Genomic DNA, 19,992 nt, shown 5'->3' with positions numbered 1-19,992 from the left:
TACATTCGGGGAAAGACAGCAGATGTGTATACAAATTGTGTCTGTACTTCTCACGGGTTCAGGTATTGTTTATAATATGAAATAAATATGTATAGTGTTTTAAGTAAGGTTGTTATGAAGCAGGCTGCCAATAACACGGGTGCCACTAGATTTTGAGGGCATGACAACCTACACAGGGTTAGAAGAGGCATAATCAATAATGCAGTGGCATGACTTAACACAGAAACTTCTATGGTAAAGTCACTGGACATACAAAGGTTAAATGCAAAGGTGGAACAACTTACAGGAATACGGAAGAGAATATTAAAGAAAGCAGAGAAAGGTCTAGCCTGTTCGGGAGAAGAGGGCCTGGATATACAATTGAATAGGACAACAGCGTTAGGTACACACACTAAGACATTCAACAATAATTAACAAACTCATCGACCAAGAAACGGAGAAAGCCGGAAGGCTCTGACAGGGGCAGCTAAGCCACAACCTTGATCTGATCTAAAAAGGGGAGGTGCCTGCAACTGGCTAAGCTAGCCAAATGACAAGGGACGCGGGACAACTGTACTCTCAAGGTACCAGAGTATACTCCGTGATCCCCAACTGCAAAATGGGCGAGATAACGGTGGTAGAGATGGTCCTGGCGATCCCTGTCATCACATCGGACTCAGGGCCATACCCTCACAACCAACTGGAGGACATTGGAATCGTACGGGCTAACACCTCCCTCAGGTACTATCTCGAGAACTCTGCTATACGCAGGGATAATATATGGGATCTCCCTCACGTTGCCCCCACCTGGTGGGACAGGGAGAGTTGGACGAATGTGGGTTAATCAGAACTCATGGTTCTGTCTTCGAGGTTACACCTGCCCTCATGCATTTTAAGTTTACGGAGGAAAAAGAAAATACTGCGTCTCCGCCACCGTAACCTCCTATCGCTATAATCTTAGTACCCCTTAGGCTCACCACTATAGGCCTAGCAAGGATCATTTGAGTTAGGATTATAAAGAGCCAGAGATGGTCCCACATCTTGCAGAAACTCTGAGAGAACGAAGACTTAAGATCGGTCAATCAATTAAGCTTTACCACCAATGAACAAAAAATCAATGCTTTGAAAAAAAAAAGCACACAATGTAGCCAGTAAAAATGGCTAACTCCCGATTTAGAATGGCTAACCCCGATTGAAAATGGCGAACGGCAAAGGCTGATGGGAAAATCAGCCAACAGGACTAAAACAAGCAGCTACAGGTAAACTGTGTATTCACCTCTGGGAAGGCCAGACAAGATCGATACCAGTAACCATCAGCACAACAAAACACCAGCCATCTGCATACTAATGAGCAATCCCCGGGAACAATGTGCAACATTTTAGACACACAAAGCCAACCCAGACTCGTCGGCGCCAGCAGAAGCCTACACAAAGGGAGGTGAACGATCACCTCAAGACCGCCCATCGATCAAGGAATCGCTCCAGCATTGGAGAATATCGAACCAAGTGATTGGGACAAAGTCCAATCACTTGAAACCAGGTACAGGGTCTGCCCCGAAAGGCGGGAAGCCCCTGGGGACTATAAGAATAGAGTCCAAGTTCAAATCGACCCTTCTGCTACCCCTTCTGACCAGGTCACTCAGCAACGCAGACCAACCCTTAAAAGTGACCGGTCCAGCCATCGCAAAACATCCAGTAAGTCTTACTTCAACGCTCGCAACGAGATACGCGCTCCTAGTTATCAATCTGTACCAGCTTCGAATCCCGCAGGCTCAGAACCCCAACGAAAGGCCATTCGTTTCCCTGACCTGGTGGGCCATTTCCAAGTTAAGTATTGGCCTGTTAGTTGTAGAATTTATGCATGAGTATTGATTACTGTATATAATAAATGTGCTTTGATTTAACTCTTACTAAGCGGTGTATTGGATTATTGATCATTACTCGGACTTGAACCACGTGGCGCTATCAGAAAGATACCTGGCGACTCAAGAGCAAAGGTGATAGAACAGAGCAATTAAACTAAGGCAAAAGTTAGACACACACACACACACACTACACTACACACACTACACACACACAGAGATGAACTACTTCAGAGAGAAAGTTAAGTGGCAGAGAGCACGGGACCGTTAGATGAGCTTACTTGAAAACTGCTATGAATATCCATCATTTATTGACAGACAGCAGAGTTAATCAGGGAGGCAGGAATGATTGCTTTCAAGACATTAAATGTGACATGGGTACGTTTGAGGGGTGATTTTTTTTTTTCCCTTTAAAAAAAATTTTTTTTTTAGGTTACCCGATTATTTTTTCCAATGAAGGGGTAATTTAGTGTAGCCAATCCACCTACTCTGCACATTTTTGGGTTGTGGGGGCAAAACCCACACAGATACGGGGAGAATGTGCAAACTCCACACGGACAGTGACCCAGAGCCGGGATCGAACCTGGGACCTCGGCACCGTGAGGCAGCTGTGCTAACCACTGTGCTGCCCGAGGGGTGATCTTTGAATCACATGCACGGTGTACATATGGAACATCTGGGAGGTTACATGCCCCAAAGGCCGTATTAAATGCACCCTGTTGCCCTCATATCAAATCATTGTGGTCATCTGGAATTCAGTAAGCTTCTTCCAGGACCAAAAGTAGGACATGTTGGGGACATTTTCTGATACTGGACTATGATATAAATTATAGGTGGCTCTGTAACTACATTTGTGCTCCGATAGTACTTTTGAATAGTTCTGATGAGACAAAAGGTACTCATTGGCTTAGATGCCTGTTTAGAAGAGGCAATTTGTAGAAATAGATAGTGTATACACAATGCTTGTTAATATCAGAAAGGACACAAAATGGCTGTTAGCTATTAAAGCAATACTAAAGACACAAAATGGCCGAACTAGCCACTTTCCTGAATAATAAATTACAAACTGTGTAAACTACCTCATGAGAACCAAATGTGGGTACTTATAGGGAGTATCTCAATAGCTGCTGATAACAGCTTCACAGAACAAGGAATGCAATGTATCCATAATAGATCACGGTCTGCAGCTGGAGACAGGACATATCCTTGTGTTAGTTCTGAATGCCTTCTGTATAAAATTAGGGGCGAGTAAGACCACACCCACTTTAACCATATATGTAATAACTGGGATGCTAAGAAAATTGATTGACTGCATGTAATGAATTGTGACGCAAATATAGTTGATTGATTGTATGTAAATGAGAATACAACTAATTCTGCCCCTTGAATCTGTATATTAACCCGTGTGAGCCTTAGTTAGAGTGCGAAAGAGTGCTGTCCAGAAGGCTGCGGAGCCTCAGGCCTTTCTCCCAGAATTCTGATATAATAAACTGCTTCTTTACTCATCCTCAGGCCTTTGTGTGAATATTTTCACCTCTAACAGGAATATTTGCTTTAGAGTTGATTTTTGAGACAGGGATCATTTGACACTGCTTTAACGACAAGATCTGACTCCTGTCAGATCCGTGCAGAGACTCTGGCTGTATTTCTTAAGATGCTTCTCAGCTTGTTCTCAGATAAGTCTGCACCGCTTTAAATACTGTTAATCTCTTTTAACTGAACTGCAGTGACAGCAAACTGCTCGACTTCTGGTCACAGCTTCATTCAGATCAGAACTGAACTGCTTTCTGCAAAATGCCTGATGCACCCAGTAACGACACTACCGTGAAATCTAATTACCTCCGCAGGGAATCCCCTTAAACAAAACAGCATCGATTAGCCTAAGGTTTTTACAATGGTGTAATTGCATCCCTGGCTCCCAATCTTTCAAACTACAATTTATTTTAAAACATGACTGCAGCTGTCTCACACACTCACCCAAGCTTTTAACTCTTACTGCACCAAATACCTATACAACACATCTGAAATTCCTACATTCATCACAATAATCAGCCATGATCATAATGAATGGTGGAGCAGGCTCGAAAAGCTGCATGCTCTATTTCTGCTCCTATTTGCTATGTTTCTAATCAGAAATGTTTCCATAATTTCCCTACCACAGATGTTATCTCTACTTCCCTTTCTGAATAATGGTACCACATTAGAGGCAGCATGGTGGTTAGCACTGCTGCCTCACAGCGCCAGGGACCCGGGTTTGATTGCAACCTTGGGTGACTGTCTCTGTGGAGTTTCACCATTCGTCCCGTCTGCGTGGATTTCCTCGGGATGATCCGGTTTCCTCCCACAGTCCAAAGATGTGCAGATTACGTGGATTGGCTATGCTACGTTGCCTTTAGATGAAGTTACGGGGATTGGGCTTAGGTAGGGTGCTCTTCTGAGGGTTGGTGCAACTTTGATGGGCCGAATGGCCTCCTTCTGCACTGTAGGGATTCTATGATTAGCTGCCCTCCAGTCCTCTGGCACCTCCCTGTGGCCAGAGAGGATTTGAAAATTAGCATCACATCACCTGCAATCTCCTCTCTTGCCTCATAGAGCAGCCTGGGATACAGCTTGTCAAGCCTGCTAAAATCGGTAATACATCCTTCCTCCCAATGTTAATTTGTTGAATTTTACCACAGACCCCCCTTCCTGATTTATAGACCTACATCCTTCTCCATAGCGTACACAAATGTAAAGAAAACCTAATTTGAAACCTCACCTACATCTTCTAGCTTCTCACTCCCATTGCTAGTTTGGTCCATCATGGGCCCTACTCTTACCCTGGTTTCCGTCTTGCCCTTCCGTCTTGCCACACAAAGGCCTGAGGATGAGTAAAGAAGCAGTTTATTATATCAGAATTTATAGTTACAAAATACCTTGGAAATTTCCTTTATTTTGCCCGCCAGGGTTTTGTCATGCCCCCTCTTAGCTCTCCTAATTGTTTTTTTATATAAAAGTATCCCTCTTCACTTTCTATACTCCTCCAGGGCTCCACTGTTTTGAGCCCCAGGTATCTTAGGACATACAACATTACAGCGCAGTACAGGCCCTTCGACCCTCAATGTAGCGCCGACCTGTGAAACCACTCTAAAGCCCATCTACACTATTCCCTTATCGTCCATATGTCTATCCAATGACCATTTGAATGCCCTTAGTGTTGGTGAGTCCACTACTGTTGCAGGCAGGGCATTCCACGCCCTTACTACTCTCTGAGTAAAGAACCTACCTCTGACATCTGTCTTATATCTATCTCCCCTCGACTTAAAGCTATGTCCCCTTGTGCTAGACATCAACATCCGAGGAAGAAGGCTCTTACTGTCCACCCTATCCAATCCTCTGATCATCTTGTATGCCTCAATTAAGTCACCTCTTAACCTTCTTCTCTCTAACGAAAACAGCCTCAAGTCCCTCAGCCTTTCCTCATAAGACCTTCCCTCCATACCAGGCAACATTCTGGTAAATCTCCTCTGCACCCTTTCCAATGCTTCCACATCCTTCCTATAATGCGGTGACCAGAATTGCATGCAATACTCCAAATGAGGCCACACCAGAGTTTTGTACAGCTGCAACATGACCACATGGCTCCGAAACTCAATCCCTCTACCAATAAAAGCTAACACACCGTACGCCTTCTTAACAACCCTCTCAACATGAGTGGCAACTTTCAGGGATCTATGTACATGGACACCGAGATCTCTCTGCTCATCCACACTGCCAAGAATCTTACCATTAGCCCAGTACTCTGTCTTCCTGGTATTTCTTCCAAAATGAATCACCTCACACTTTTCTGCATTAAACTCCATTTGCCACCTCTCAGCCCAGCAGCTTATCTATGTCCCTCTGTAACTTGTAACATCCTTCCGCACTGTCCACAACTCCACCGACTTTAGTGTCATCTGCAAATTTACTCACCCATCCTTCTACGCCCTCCTCCAGGTCATTTATAAAAATGACAAACAGCAGTGGCCCCAAAACAGATCCTTGTGGTACACCACTAGTAACTGGACTCCAGTCTGAACATTTCCCATCAACCACCACCCTTTGTCTTCTTCCAGCTCGCCAATTTCTGATCCAAACTGCTAAATCACCTTGAATCCCATGCCTCCGTATTTTCTGCAGTAGCCTACTGTGGGGAACCTTATCAAACGCTTTACTGAAATCCATATACACCACATCAACTGCTTTACCCTCATTCCACCTGTTTGGACACCTTCTCAAAGAACCCAATAAGGTTTGTGAGGCACGACCTACCCTTCACAAAACCGTGTTGACTATCTCTAATCAAATTATTCCTTTCCAGATGATTATACATCCTGGGCGGGGTTCTCCACTCCCGCGCCGAAGTGCCCACGCCGTCGTGAACGCCGTCGAGGTTCACGACGGCGAGAAACGGCCCCTATCCCGACCGATTCAGGGCCCGATAATGGGCTAGGAGCGGGGCCGCGTCATTTACATGCGCCAGGCCTTGTCGCCGCGTAAAGGCGGCGCCGCATACATGATGCGGCCGGTGCCGCATAACTGGCGTCACCCGCGCATGCACGGGTTGGCCGGCGTCAACCCGCGCATGCGTGGTTGCTGTCCTCTCCGAGTCCGCCCCGCAAGAAGATGGCAGATGGATCTTGCGGGGCTGCGGAAGAAAGGAGGTCTTCCTTCAGAGAGGACGGCCCGACGATCGGTGGGCAGCGATCGCGGGCCACCCCACATTTGAGGTATCCCCTGGTGCAGGATCCCCACTCCCCCCCCCTCCAGCGTTCCCGCGCTGTTCCCGACGGCAGCGACCAGGTGTGGACGGCGCCGGGGGGAACCCGCCGTTTTGGGCTGGCCGCTCGGCCCATCCGGGCCTGAGAATAGCAGGGGTGCCGGAGAATCGCCATTTTGGGTGTCTCGGGCAATTCTCCGGCCTGCGGAACTCGACGGGGCCGTTCCCGCCGCTTGGGAGAATCGCGGGCGTCGGACCGGCGTCGCAGGAAATTCTGGCGGCCCAGGCGATTCTCCCAACCGGCACGGGAGTGGAGAATTGCGCCCCCTATCTCTTATAAACCTTTCCAAGATTTTGCCCGCAACAGAAGTAAGGCTCACTGGACTATAGTTACCGGGGTTGTCTCTACTCCCCTTCTTGAACAAGGGGACAACATTTGCTATCCTCCAGTCTTCTGGCACTATTCCTGTAGACAAAGATGACTTAAAGATCAAAGCCAAAGGCTCAGCAATCACCTCCCTAGCTTCCCAGAGAATCCTAGCCCAGGGGATTTATCCGGCCCAGGGGATTTATCGATTTTCACACTTTCCAGAATTGCTAACACCTCCTCCTTATGAACCTCAAGCCCTTCTAGTCTAGTAGCCTGAATCTCAGTATTCTCCTCGACAACATAAGCCTCCGTTTTTCCTCATCCAATCCTGTATATTCTTTGACATCCAGGGTTCTCTAGACTCTTTGGTCCCACCATTTATATTTATGGGAACATTATTGTGGATTTTCCTACAAATAGCTGCTGCCAGTCCACCTTGGCCACATCTTGCATTATATTAAAATGTTCTAAATGGGGAAATGCTTCCGAAAGCAGAAGCACAAAGGGACTTGGGAGTCCTTGATCACGATTCATTTAAGGTTAATGTGCAGATTCAGTCGGCAGTTAAGAATGCAAATGCAGTGTTAGCATTCATGTCAAGAGGGCTAGAATACAAGACCAGGGATGTACTTCTGAGGCTGTATGAGGCTCTGGTCAGGCCCCATTTGGAGTACTGTGAGCAGTTTTGGGCCCTAAATCTAAGGAAGAATGTGCTGGCCTTGGAAAGGGTCCAGAGGAGGTTCACAAGAATGATCCCTGGAATGAAGAACTTGTTGTATGAGGAACGTTTGAGGACTCTGGGTCTGTACTCGGAGTTTAGAAAGATGAGAGGGGATCTTATTGAAACGTACAAGATATGCGAGGCCTGGATAGAGTGGACGTGGAGAGGATGTTTCTACATGTAGGAAAAACTAGAACCAGAGGATACCATCTCAGATTAAAGGGACGATCCTTTAAAACAAGAATGATGAGGAATTTCTTCGGCCAGAGTGGTGAATCTGTGGAACTCTTTGCCACAGAAGGCCGTGGAGGCCAATTCACTGAGTGTCTTTAAGACAGAGACAGATAGGTTCTTGTTTAATAAGGGGATCAGGGCTTTTGGGGAGAAGGCAGGAGAATGGGAAGGAGAAATTATCAGCCATGATTGAATGGCGGAGCAGACTCGATGGGCCAAGTGGCCTAATTCTGCACCTATGTCTTATGTCAATTCAGAACTTTTACTTCCAGTCCATCTTTGTCCTTTTTCATAATGACCTTATATCTTATCGAGTTATGGTCACCATCACGGAAATGCTCCCACACTGACACTTCTACCACCTGCCCAGCTTCATTCCCTAAAGTCAGGTCCAATTCCACCCCTTTCTCTCGTAGTACTTTCTACATGCTGGCTCAAAAAGCTCTCCTGGATGCATCTTAAGAATTTCGACCCCTCTAATCTTTCACACTACTATCCCAATTAATAATGAGAAAGTTGAAATCCCCTTCTACTATTACTCTATTATTTTTACACTTCTTTGAGATTTGCCGACATCCCTGATTGTTTGGGGGTCTATCGCACACTCCCAGCAATGTGATTGGCCTCTTTCCGCAATGCAATAATCGGCTCCTTGATCAATAACGCGACACCATCTCCTCATTTACATCACCCCCTGTTGCCTGAAGATGCTATACCCCAGAATATTGAGCTGCCAGTCCTGCCCTTCCGTCAACCATGTTTTTGTGATAGCAAATCGGAGATCATCCTCTTTGGGTTCAAGATGGAAAATAGTTTGATCCAAGTGCCGAGGAGCTGTGAACGAGCAGGTTAATTTAGGGGTCCATGTACAGAAATCACAAAAATTAATGCACAGGTAAAAAAAACTTAAAAGAGCTAATCAAATGTTAGCTTCCATCATACGGGTTGCAATAAAAAGATGAAGTTATGCAACGGTTATGTAAAGCACTGGTTGAACCTATATGGAGTATCACGATCAGTTCCAGGAATGGCGCCTCAGGAAAGATAATTTGAACAGATGAAGCGGGCCATTGTTTGCTGCTGTTACTATGCAGTCGCAATAAGAGTGGTATTCTCAACTAACAGAATGTTGCCATCAAGCCAAAAAGATGTTCTGCCTATCACACTAATGAGCAATGTGATATATGAATTTCAATGCTGGTGTGATGCCAGGTATGTAGACCCCACACACTCCAACGACTGGCAGATTGTATCAAACGGCACTCCATTTGGTTGTTCATTACAGGCAAAGTACTGACCGTTCTCAACCAACCCATGCTTGCAAAATGCAAATCATAGTGTCCAACATTAGAGTTGATTCCACAACTGGACAACACTTGCTAAACAATCCTGATTGTGCTAACAATTACACTGAAAACCAATTTAAGATGGTCAGTCAGGCTCAGTGTGGCTTACTTATGCATGCTAAACGTCACATACACACACACAAGGCCCTGTCCTTTGCAGATAGTAGGGGCATGTCCACACTTTTGCATCTTTTTTAACTAAACAAAAGAATTACTCTGGTTTATTCACCCCAGGGTAATTCCTGGACTAATTGGAGTCAACCTGCCAGGTTTGAATTTGAACAATCTAATTGAACTTATGATTAAGAGGAGGAGTTGATAGGGTAGACAAACTATTTTTTCTGCTGTGATAAACTGAAGGGTATACAGCCTTGAAGGATTCGGAATTTGGGTTTCCCTCCATTTTGGATTGTTCCTCCTTTTTGTGTTGGTCAGAACAGAACAGGTTGTCTGTTAATTCAGCTAAACTTAATTTTGGACAAAACATGCAAACCAGACCTAACCTAAGGAGGCTGGCCCCTCTTATCTGCTATGCTCACTCCTAGGAGTAGCTCATGGTCAAATGACATTGGTTACTGCTCATTAAACAGGTGTTGTTCTATTTGCCTTCAGAAATAACTTACAGCATGCTGACAGAAACTTAATTTACTTTTGCCTCAGCAACATCTGTCCGATTCGCCAGTGGAGATAACCTAAGAGGCAGTAGACAAGGGACTCCGCTTCAGATAACAGAACCTGTAGCGTTTTCAGGATACACGATTGGTGTTATCCGAATGGCCGAGCTGAATGAGACTTTTATTAAACCAGAAGGCTGTTTATGATACCCATTGATTCAAGGCCTGAGACCAGACGAACGAAGGACAGACAATTATCACAGGAGTGCTAATCCGTCAAGGCAACTGGTCTATTCCAATGTTGCTATCAGCAGAAACAGCAATTAATGGAGGACTGTGATATCAGACTCCTGAAGTAGAAACACAGATGCTAACATAATGACGTGTCTTATAAGTGTTAAGAAGAAGTAATTACATTTGGCTCTGTATCGGATTCTGTAACAGTATATGGTTACTTGTAATGACATAAGTTTTAGATATCATTATTTTACACTATGTATTAACTAAAAAATATATAGGGAGTGGTGTAGGTCACATTATAAACTGTGATCAATGCCACATATTTATGATATGAATTCGCTCTGTATAACCTTTATAAATGGTAATCATGGATATACACTTACATTAAGGACACACCTTGTATAACCTTAAGTATAATTCGTATTATAATCTAATACACCAAGCATTATAAAATATTCTGTGAATTAGGAGTGGTGACCATATCATCCTTTGTATTAAAAGTAAAATGGTTTGGGGCAACTTCTAGGTTCACAGTAAGAGGTTAGTTGGGGCCTCATGGCCAGATAGGCCATGAGAGAGGCTGACCCTTTGTTTTCATAAGAATCCACGCTGCTGCATTAGCCATTATCGGAGAAAAGGAATTAGAAGCCATAAATTCCTTCCCTAGAGGATGAAGGAGTCTCTGGCTAGCACATATCTAGAAGTGGGACCTATTACCAATTCTCAAGGTCACCAGACTCCTCGGGTATTAAGGATAGTAGCATCAATGTAAGCCTACGTGTGACAATAATAAAGATTATCAATTGGAGATCTTGAGGGTCTTGAATAAACATTACTTGTTAGGGAAGGACTAGGCTAGAAAATAGTTGGAAGAGCAAAGAGAAGTGATAAGACTGATTAAAAATGTATTGTGCCTTTGCGCCTGTAGGCCGAGATGAGTTCTGTCTGATTTCTGACGTGGAGTTAGGGCAGACCTGTTCTCCCGGCCACCTCAAGATCTCTAATAAAGTCTATTAACAGAACTCACCATGCGTGATCCTTGCCTATTTTTTCGATTCTAACAGCCTTAAAAGTAAAGCTTAGGCTTTTCAGGGCTGGATGATGCTGTGAAACAATCACTTCTTCTTCAAAACGTAGGGTGAAAATCTCAAAATGTTGTTGAGGATAGGTTAATTAAATTTGAACACAGAAAATATTTTGTCCAACAAAAATTGTAAGAGATACACAGAACTAGTGCAGGTAAATTGAGTGAAGATATGGGGTAACCAGGCTGAACTGAAGAACAGGCTTGAGGGGTTGAATCACTATCCAATTCATATGTCCCAAATCCAAGATATAATTTATATTTAGTTTAAGTCCCATCTCTTACAAATTTAAGTCTTGGTGGTCATAACAGTTAAGAGTTTTCACTTAATGAAAAAACATAATGAATCAGTAATTTTCCTGCACATTTTAGTTGAATGTAACCTGGGCGATCTGTTTGATTTTGAAAGGATGATTTTTACACTTTGTATCAGTGTTTCAGAACCTACAAGGATTCCACCACTGAATGTGGAAGATATCTTCCAAAGACCCCTTCCTGTTTAATAGCTGGCCAGTCAAGAGAAATAAAGCTTGCTAAATGTATTTTCATCAACCAAGCCAAGCAGCATCTTTGCCTAACTACATGGCATCCTTTTCTGTCACTGATTTGAGTTTTAAACGTAAGCAGTGTGAAAATTATAATTGACACCAAACATGTATTTCTATGATGGTTTCATATTATTTTATGTCAGTTACAAGTAATGCCACTCAAATGTGGAACTTCAACAATTATACTTTTACATTATTAGCTACAAAATGCACTGGTCACCATGCTACAAGTTTAGTGAGTCTTTTTTTTAGTATCGAGGAATATCGCCCTCATCGAGATTGTTTTCTGAATGTGACTCAATCCTGTCTGTGTAGTAACAAAAAAAAAAAAATACTTACTAAAAGACAAAGGTCACAGATTTCAAGTTCATTGTTCACTTCCATCAGTATATCAGAATCTAGGGTCTCTCCAAACCACACCACATGTGGACGAAGTAGACCATTACAACCAGATTTTTCACACCTAAAGAAATAAACATGAAATTAAACTCCACCAAATACCTAGCAAAATCACATAAAGAAAAGCTGTTCCATACTCTCAACAGATTTTTGTACGAGCTTCTAGAGACCCTGTTAATCACCACCACAAATTAAAGATGGAAATCCAGCACATGGATCATAGCAAGGGGGGGGGGGGGGGGGAGCAGAATAGGGACAAAGCTACGTCCAATTCTTTATTGGCACCCCACTACGTTGGGCCAATAGTCCTGCCCCTTAAAAATAAGTACATTAAAACTACTTCCTTACTTGAGCATTCATAGTTGGTTCCACACATCCGACTATAACACATGGGCTGAGGGAGCAGAAACCAAATTAACAAAGGAACATTTGGATCAAGGAATAGCTTTCCAGTCCGTGTTTAATGCTCCACATGCATGATCATGTTTACTTAATCTGCTGAGAATGTTAGCAACCTTCACCAACATTCAGTATATACAATAAGATATTTCAAAGCACTTTGCAGTGTGATAGACAGTGAATATATACAAAGGCAGGTGGGGAAAGGAGGACCAAGACTATCAAGAGAGCAAAACCACTGCCAACATTGAAAGTCTTGAGTAGACTTTGAAAGGCAGGGAGATGACAAAGAGAATAAGCTGAAGGAAGGAGCAAACATTGAAAAATGGGATACCAAGGTGGTGTAGAGTCCCAAGTAGGCTGGGATTGGAGGATTAAAAAGTGCAGAGAAATAGGACTGTAGATCACATTATAATCTTTCATCCAGTACTTTTGGTGAGCCTATCAACACAGAATTGACAGAATTCATTTCTCACACATATTGCTCTTTACTCCCTTGCCTTAATCTTTATCCTCCCCCGATTATGTACCTTTTCCCAGCCAACTCGTCAAACAACTGATATCCCAGGCCTCTGTCATTTCCATTCTTGAGGTTCCGTTCTCAAAAACAGTAAGAAGTACTTTCCCCCTCCTAGCAGAATAATCAGATATCACTATACTTCCGTACAGCAATCTTGGAGGTGCTCAATCAGTATACTTAGAAACCCCATTGGATCAAGTCTATATTAAACAAGTTACGGCTTTCCAAGAGCCGGTGCAGACTCGATGGGCCGAATGGCCTCCTTCTGCACTGCAAATTCTATGATATTTCAAAGTAATTCATTTTGAAGAGCTCCAAGAAATGTGGTAAGGTGCCAAATAAATTCAAGATGTCCCATGTGTCAATTCTAAACCATTTGATAGTGAGGAAATAATTTGGTGAATTTGAATTTTCTCGTCAACTAGTCTGATGAGTCCTTTCCTGGAGGAGACAGTCTACAGTGTGATGTACTTGCATTGATTTTACAGTGTAGAATGTAGCAATTAGATTTGTTTTAATATATAGTTAATAGGGAGGTACAGCAAGTGATTAGGAAGACAATTGAAATGTTGGTGTTGATTGCAAGGAGAATAGAGTATAAAAGAAATGAAAATCGCTTATTGTCACAAGTAGGCTTCAAATGAAGTTAGTGAAAAGCCCCTAGTTGTCACATTCCGGCGCATGTTCGGGGAGGCTGGTACGGGAATTGAACCGTGCTGCTGGCCTGCCTCGGTTTGCTTTCAAAGCCAGCGATTTAGCCGTGTGCTAAACCAGCACCTGAAGGAAGCGTTGTTGCAGTTGTACAGGGGTATAGCAAGATTACACCTCAAGTATTTTTAATAAAAGTTAGGGGGTTAAGACTGAGGGGGTTGGGGGAGGGTAATGGTTGGTTACGGGGAAGTTGGCAGAAAAATGGAGTTGAGGCCACAATCAGATCAACCATGAACCTATCGAGTGGTGGAGCAGGTTTCAGGGGCCGACGGTCTACTCCAGTGCCTAGTTCTTGTATATATTTACATTGCGTATTGTAAAATGTCCAGTGATCAATATGCGAGGGTATTAGCACTTTTACCTGGGAAGATGTTCAACTGGAATTTTGGCATCATCTGAATTGGGATCCGGTGCACTAGAAATAATTAAGAAGCATCATAAATATACCATAGCAAGATTTCCAGCTTCCTTAAAACACAATTCTGCAGATTTTCAATATACATCTGCCAAATGTACAGCAATTTCTCCTGATTATTCCCAGTACACAAGCTTTAATCTAATTTCCAAAGAAATGATTTATCACATTTTTCTTCACTTCATCCCCAAACATTAATCATGCAAAGTTAGGATTAGGTAGGACATTGCAAACTACAGATCTCAAGAGAAATCACTGACTGGACAGAACATGCTCAAGACATCAAAAAGGATTCCCAGCTTTTAAGCTGGTTTCTATCTTTTTTACCCCTCAGACAAGCCAGCAAAACTTTGCCTTCCTTCAGGGTTGGAATGCCAAGTACAAACAACAGTGAAGACTACAATTTGGCTTTCTTAGCTGCACTGTGTTTAGTAGTTTTACAGAATCTTCACATGCACCTCAAAGTTAGTTCTATTAAGTCGTTACCCTTTTCCGGCTAAAGCTGGACATATTGGACTTCTGTAATTCTCTGCTACATGTTTACAGTTTGTGCAGCGTGTTTTGAATAAACTGCCTAAAAGAACAAAATTAAATAGTTTAAAAATTAAAACAAAACATTAAAGCATCAACGTACAAATTTAGCAAGGAATTGAGAAAACAAGTTACAAAAAATACATCTGCTTCAAATTAGTGTTAAAACGATTTTTCTCAGCTCTAATGAATACCAGTCGGTCATCCTAAAGGTGAGAGCATTGATGGGCCAAATACATGGTGGCTCACATGTCAGCACAACTACAAAGTGGGGTGACACTCCTTTTATAGGATATTGCCATAACTTTATATTAACTGGTGGTTTATTTGCAAGTACTCAGTAACCTCTCCAGTCCAGAATGCTTTTTGAGTTATGTTTAATATTTTATCATTGTACCTGATATCTTGCTCGCTTCAAAACTGTGCTTCCAAAAATATTGTGCCTTCCAGTCAGAAAGGGTTAAATGTCCATTATCTTTACTAAGCCTGCCTTCTCAATTTGTTGCACGACTGAGCAGTTGAGTGGAGAATCCATGAATTGCTTGGGGCTGCTCAACAATTACCAAACAACTGAGCTTTCCAAACTTCTAGACTCGACGGGCTAGTGCATCAGTTAGGAATAAGATTCACAGACCAATCACCTAGGGAAATGTTAATGCTCCACTGTTGGGAGCGTTTTACGATCGTAACAGTCTCTGAAGACATTTAGTCCAGATAGCAAGAAACTAGGTGCACAGAGGGGGTTTGTGTGGAGATAGTGATTATGTATGTAGGGTGATAAAGTATGGAAAATTTGACCAATTTCTAATAACTTATCTATGCATGATAAATAGTGAAGGGTATATATACACTTCCATTTCACAAACTTTACATCTTGTTTACAAGTTTTTGGTCATGCTTTTAGGTCCATGTGCTCTTCCAAATCAACAGTTCTATGTTCAATTCCCACTATCTTAACGCAGTTCAGCGTTCTGGCCACCGGCTGGCTCTGTGGATCACATCCCTGAAGTCTCACCTCACAACTGTATTTCTATTGTATCTATGTATTAAAGCAAATTCATCCAATGGCTGTGTTTGGGTTGGTTTGAGTTTAGAGGTATGATAGTTTTGCCAGGCAAGTTTCTAAAGGGGCAGAGACCTGTAATTTGGGCTGACTGCCAAGACGTTAATCTTGTTTTGAATGGAGCTTTTTAGAGCTGCTATTACTAAGTGCAGATCCTGCTCAGCAGCAGTTACTAAATAAATATACAGCATACACTTCCGTAGCACCTCCCCGAACAGGCACCGGAATGTGGCAACTAGGGGCTTTTCACAGTAACTTCATTTGAAGCCTACTTGTGACAATAAGTGATTTTCATTTTCATTTCATTTCAAATAATCTATCTTTTGAATATGCAAGAAATACCACAAAAGATTTATATTCAACAGCCTTCTAAAAGTAATTTTGCTTCAGAGAGAACAGTTATCACTCCAGATTGCTGGAGCAGTGCTTCTCACAATTAGCACAGTGAATTTGAGTTCACATTGATGGTTGGAATATTAGTTGAGAATGGTGTGGCAAATTCAGTATGTTTCAGGATATCCTGAACAGCAGGTTTTACGGTTTCTTAACCAATTAAATTTAAGGATAGAAAAAAGTGAACAAATGAGCAAGAAATAATTTCAATGAGCGTCAAATCAGAGACACATAGAAAAACACGAGGCAGCTGGGTCTTTGGAGGAGTTGGCGGGAAGACGGGAAATGTAGCCTGTTTCCTCAATTATTGTTGATCATTTCATTTACCTTGTTGCTGATTTTACTAAATACTTTAATGCATGTATTCACATTATCCACTGACTCAAATGAAGGCTGTGAGGAGAGGGAGAGAGAGAAAAATAAAAATAAAGGGCAACAGGTATTTTTAATTTGGAATTTTAATAATTAAAGACAAATGTAATCATAGTTGCTTACATTTTGAAATGATCACCTAAAGATTAGAAAGGTGTTTATAATAGTAGGAGGCTTTGTCTGGATCTTGCAGACTCAAAGCGGTGACATATTTGATGCTATTGAGAGCTGCAACAGCACTGCAACTTCCGGCGATCCCACTTGCACTGAAAAGTGGAAGCCGCAGTGCACCTCAGCAGACTCTGGTGGAACACAAGCTGATGGTTTTGCCGGGCAGGTTTCTGAAGGTTGCAGAGACCTGTAAACATGGGCTGACTGCCCAGAGGTTACCCTCGTTTTGACGGGAAAGTTTTAGGGTTGCTACTAGTAAGCGCAGTTCCTGCTGAGGAGTGTATACCTTTAAACCCAAACCAATAACCCAGCTCAAATCCAACCTTCGTATTCTGAAAAAGTGATGGATCTACAAATCCAGTTGGCTCCATCTATTTAATCCATGCCACACAAAAGCACCAATTTGATTGAATGACCATTTACCAAATAACAATAATCAAGAAAATAACATGAAGTAAATTTGATCTAATTAGACAACAATTTGCTTTAAAGCAATGTTCATGCTGAATGCATCCTTAGACGTTAAGGCTGCTGAGACTAATTGCTTATCAAGTTGAATTGTCTGTCATTGCATTTGGTTGGAACATTTCATTTTTTACATTGAATGACCAAAGAGATCATGTCATTATTTATGTCAGTCAGGCAAAAATATTAATGATTAATCTTCTTCAGGATTAGTTTGGCACCAGTTCTACATATTTTTCTAAATTATAAAGGATCGGCTTTAATTTTAATTGCAGTATTAAAACTCAGGCTATGGCTGCACAAATTTTCACTGATTTAAAATCACAGCATAAATGCCTAGATATATGGACGACTAAATTATTATATTAATTGAAAAGGAAATTGCAAATTATATTTTAAATTCAAAAGTATGAACTCCACCTTGTTATGTAATAGATTTTCACTGGTCACCTCCAAGGTAATTTCCACAAATTTTTTAAGTATTTAAAAAGTGTTAAATGTGTTTTATAGTTTCTAACAGTTGAAAAGTGCCCAAATAATCTTCAAATATTTAAGATAATTTTTTAAAACCTTGGTCATTGAGCTAAACACAGGGCTGCTCTTCAGCTCTTGGCGTCAAAAAGGGGTGCGACTTTGCCAGCAGTATGCCGTGCTAGAAGGCCACAGTTCTGACAGTAGGCCTTGCTGCAGGACTACAAGCCAGGTAAGATAGTTTTTTTTTTGTGTAGTCAGCAGTGTAAACCACTGCTTCGCTGTCGACAGGAAGATCCAGACCAATTAATTTTTATATCAGATGACTGCCTGCTACAATTTATTAAATCACCCAGAGACGGAAACGTTGGGAAAAACCAGAGAATAACTGGGCCATAGCCAGACAGCGAGGGAAGGAAATGGGCTACCAAACAAAAACAGTTGAAAGAAATGTTAAAAAAAAGAGAGAAACAAAGAAAGAGGATGAAAAGGAAGAATGCAAAGAGCAGCAAAAAGAGCAATGGAGTAAAGCAAAGAGGGAAGAGTACTGGCATCTCTTAGTGTTTTTTTAAGTCATCTTATCAAACTATCACATCCAATCTGTATCTCAGTCAAATCGGTGACTGAGGCAAGCAAATCTGGTTGGAAGGTAACTGGGATTTCCTGCTGTAGTACATGATCTAACAGGATGCCCAAGAAAAATTCAGATTCACTCTGGTCACAAATCAACTTGTGCTGTGACCAACCTCCTTAATAATGCAGTTTATATTTTCCCCTCACTGCAGACATTACAAGTACTAAGATAAATAGCAATGACAACAAATCAAGACTTTCAGAGTACAAAACAGTCACATACCGTGAATTTCATATATATCTTTTGATCCTGCTCTTTTATGAAGTTCGTCAATGTTTTGAGTGATGACCACAACCTTTCGGCCTTGCTTGCTCAATCTAGCCTCACATTCAGCAATAGCAATGTGTGCAGAATTTGGTTTTTTACTCAGCATCAGTTCACGGCGATAGTGATAGAATTCCCATACTCTAGAAGGATTTCTTGAAAATGCTTCCGGGGTAGCCAAGTCCTGTTAATAGACAAGTACACATGTAAGACACTCCTTATCTAAGAATACACATCAGGGATGTACAATCTGGTACCCCCATCAGCCACATGCGACTCTCAAAGGCCAGTCACTTTGGTTTGGTTTGATTTGATTTGCTGTGATTGTGATTTGTGGACATGAATATTAGGAAGTGCTGTTTGGCACGGCTGTCTCATTGACAAATAAATTCCAAGTCAGAACAGTAAAATTGTTAATCTCAGCAACTTCATACACATGCAACTTATCCGGAAGGCAGAATTTACAGTTCAGAAACAAATCATTTGACCCAATCAATCCAAGCCAGTTTTAAACTTCACCGGTGGCGCTAAATTGCCACGGTATGCAGTAAAATGGCCCCTGACGACAAACCTTGGACACTGCTGCTTTGAACAATAGGTATAAAAAATAGTAAATGCAGGATAAACTCAGATCATCTGTGGCGAGAGAAAGAGAGTTAACGATTCAAGCCTGTATGACTGTTTTTTTGAGCAAGAGGTCGCTGCAGTCACACAAATGCAAATAGTTAACTGTTTCTCTCTCCACAGCTGCTATCAGATCTGCTGAGAGTTCCAGCATTTTCTGTTTTTATTTCAGATTTTAAGCACCCAAAGTACTTTTATTGAAAAACAGGTATTTGCATGCAGATTTCAACCCTCTAATTCAAGAGTCGTTCACAAGTTATTTTGAAACATGGTTTGATATTGTGCAAATAAGCTAAACATAAGAGTAGTATATTTTATGCAAGTTAACTTTGCTGCTACGGCTGATTTTAATCGGTTTGACGCTATACCGAGCAGGCAATCTGTTCTACAGCTCAATACCCAAGAAACAATGTTGAAAATCACCCTCCATGTTTCTCCAAAACAACAACCATGAAAAAGATAGATTAAATTACATTCTGGACTTTACAATACTTAACCACAGCAATAAGGCTACAGTTTGATGTTTTGGACTATTTCGTTTTTTTGTGCGCGTTCAATAGGTGACGGGCATTAGTGCTGGAGAAGAAATGTTTTCTGCTTCTTCTCCAGGAGTAAAGAAGGCACAAACAGTGCTCTGTAATTTTGTATCTTTCAACTGAGTGTTGAATTTGGTGCATTTGAGTGCTATAGTGAGAGTTTGGTGACTGAGGGAGTATAAGGTTTCATTTTTATCTAAAGTCTAGTCTTTCTTTTATTTAGTTAATTAACTTAAAAGTTGCTGTTTGGTTTAGAAGAAGGTGAATTTTCAATCAGCTTTAAACAAA

The 19,992-nt window shown here is 41.9% G+C and overlaps 1 protein-coding gene across 3 annotated transcripts in view; it reads right to left on the bottom strand.

Annotated features, from left to right (window-relative positions):
* Positions 1 to 19,992, bottom strand: part of sirt5 (sirtuin 5) — a 69,212-nt gene that overhangs the window by 15,786 nt on the left and 33,434 nt on the right. For all 3 annotated transcript variants that reach the window (XM_072509585.1, XM_072509586.1, XM_072509587.1), the window contains 4 exons: positions 18,503 to 18,728; positions 14,667 to 14,754; positions 14,127 to 14,180; positions 12,076 to 12,199 (listed from right to left, as the gene is read on the bottom strand). In XM_072509585.1, the coding sequence (XP_072365686.1) occupies positions 12,076 to 12,199; positions 14,127 to 14,180; positions 14,667 to 14,754; positions 18,503 to 18,728 (492 nt within the window). The remainder of the gene's footprint in view (positions 1 to 12,075; positions 12,200 to 14,126; positions 14,181 to 14,666; positions 14,755 to 18,502; positions 18,729 to 19,992) is intronic.

This window comes from Scyliorhinus torazame, chromosome 6, assembly GCF_047496885.1.
Source record: "Scyliorhinus torazame isolate Kashiwa2021f chromosome 6, sScyTor2.1, whole genome shotgun sequence".
NCBI classification, from domain to species: domain Eukaryota; kingdom Metazoa; phylum Chordata; class Chondrichthyes; order Carcharhiniformes; family Scyliorhinidae; genus Scyliorhinus; species Scyliorhinus torazame.
Note: the sequence above shows the minus strand (reverse complement) of the source record. Positions and strands in the feature narration are given on the sequence as shown.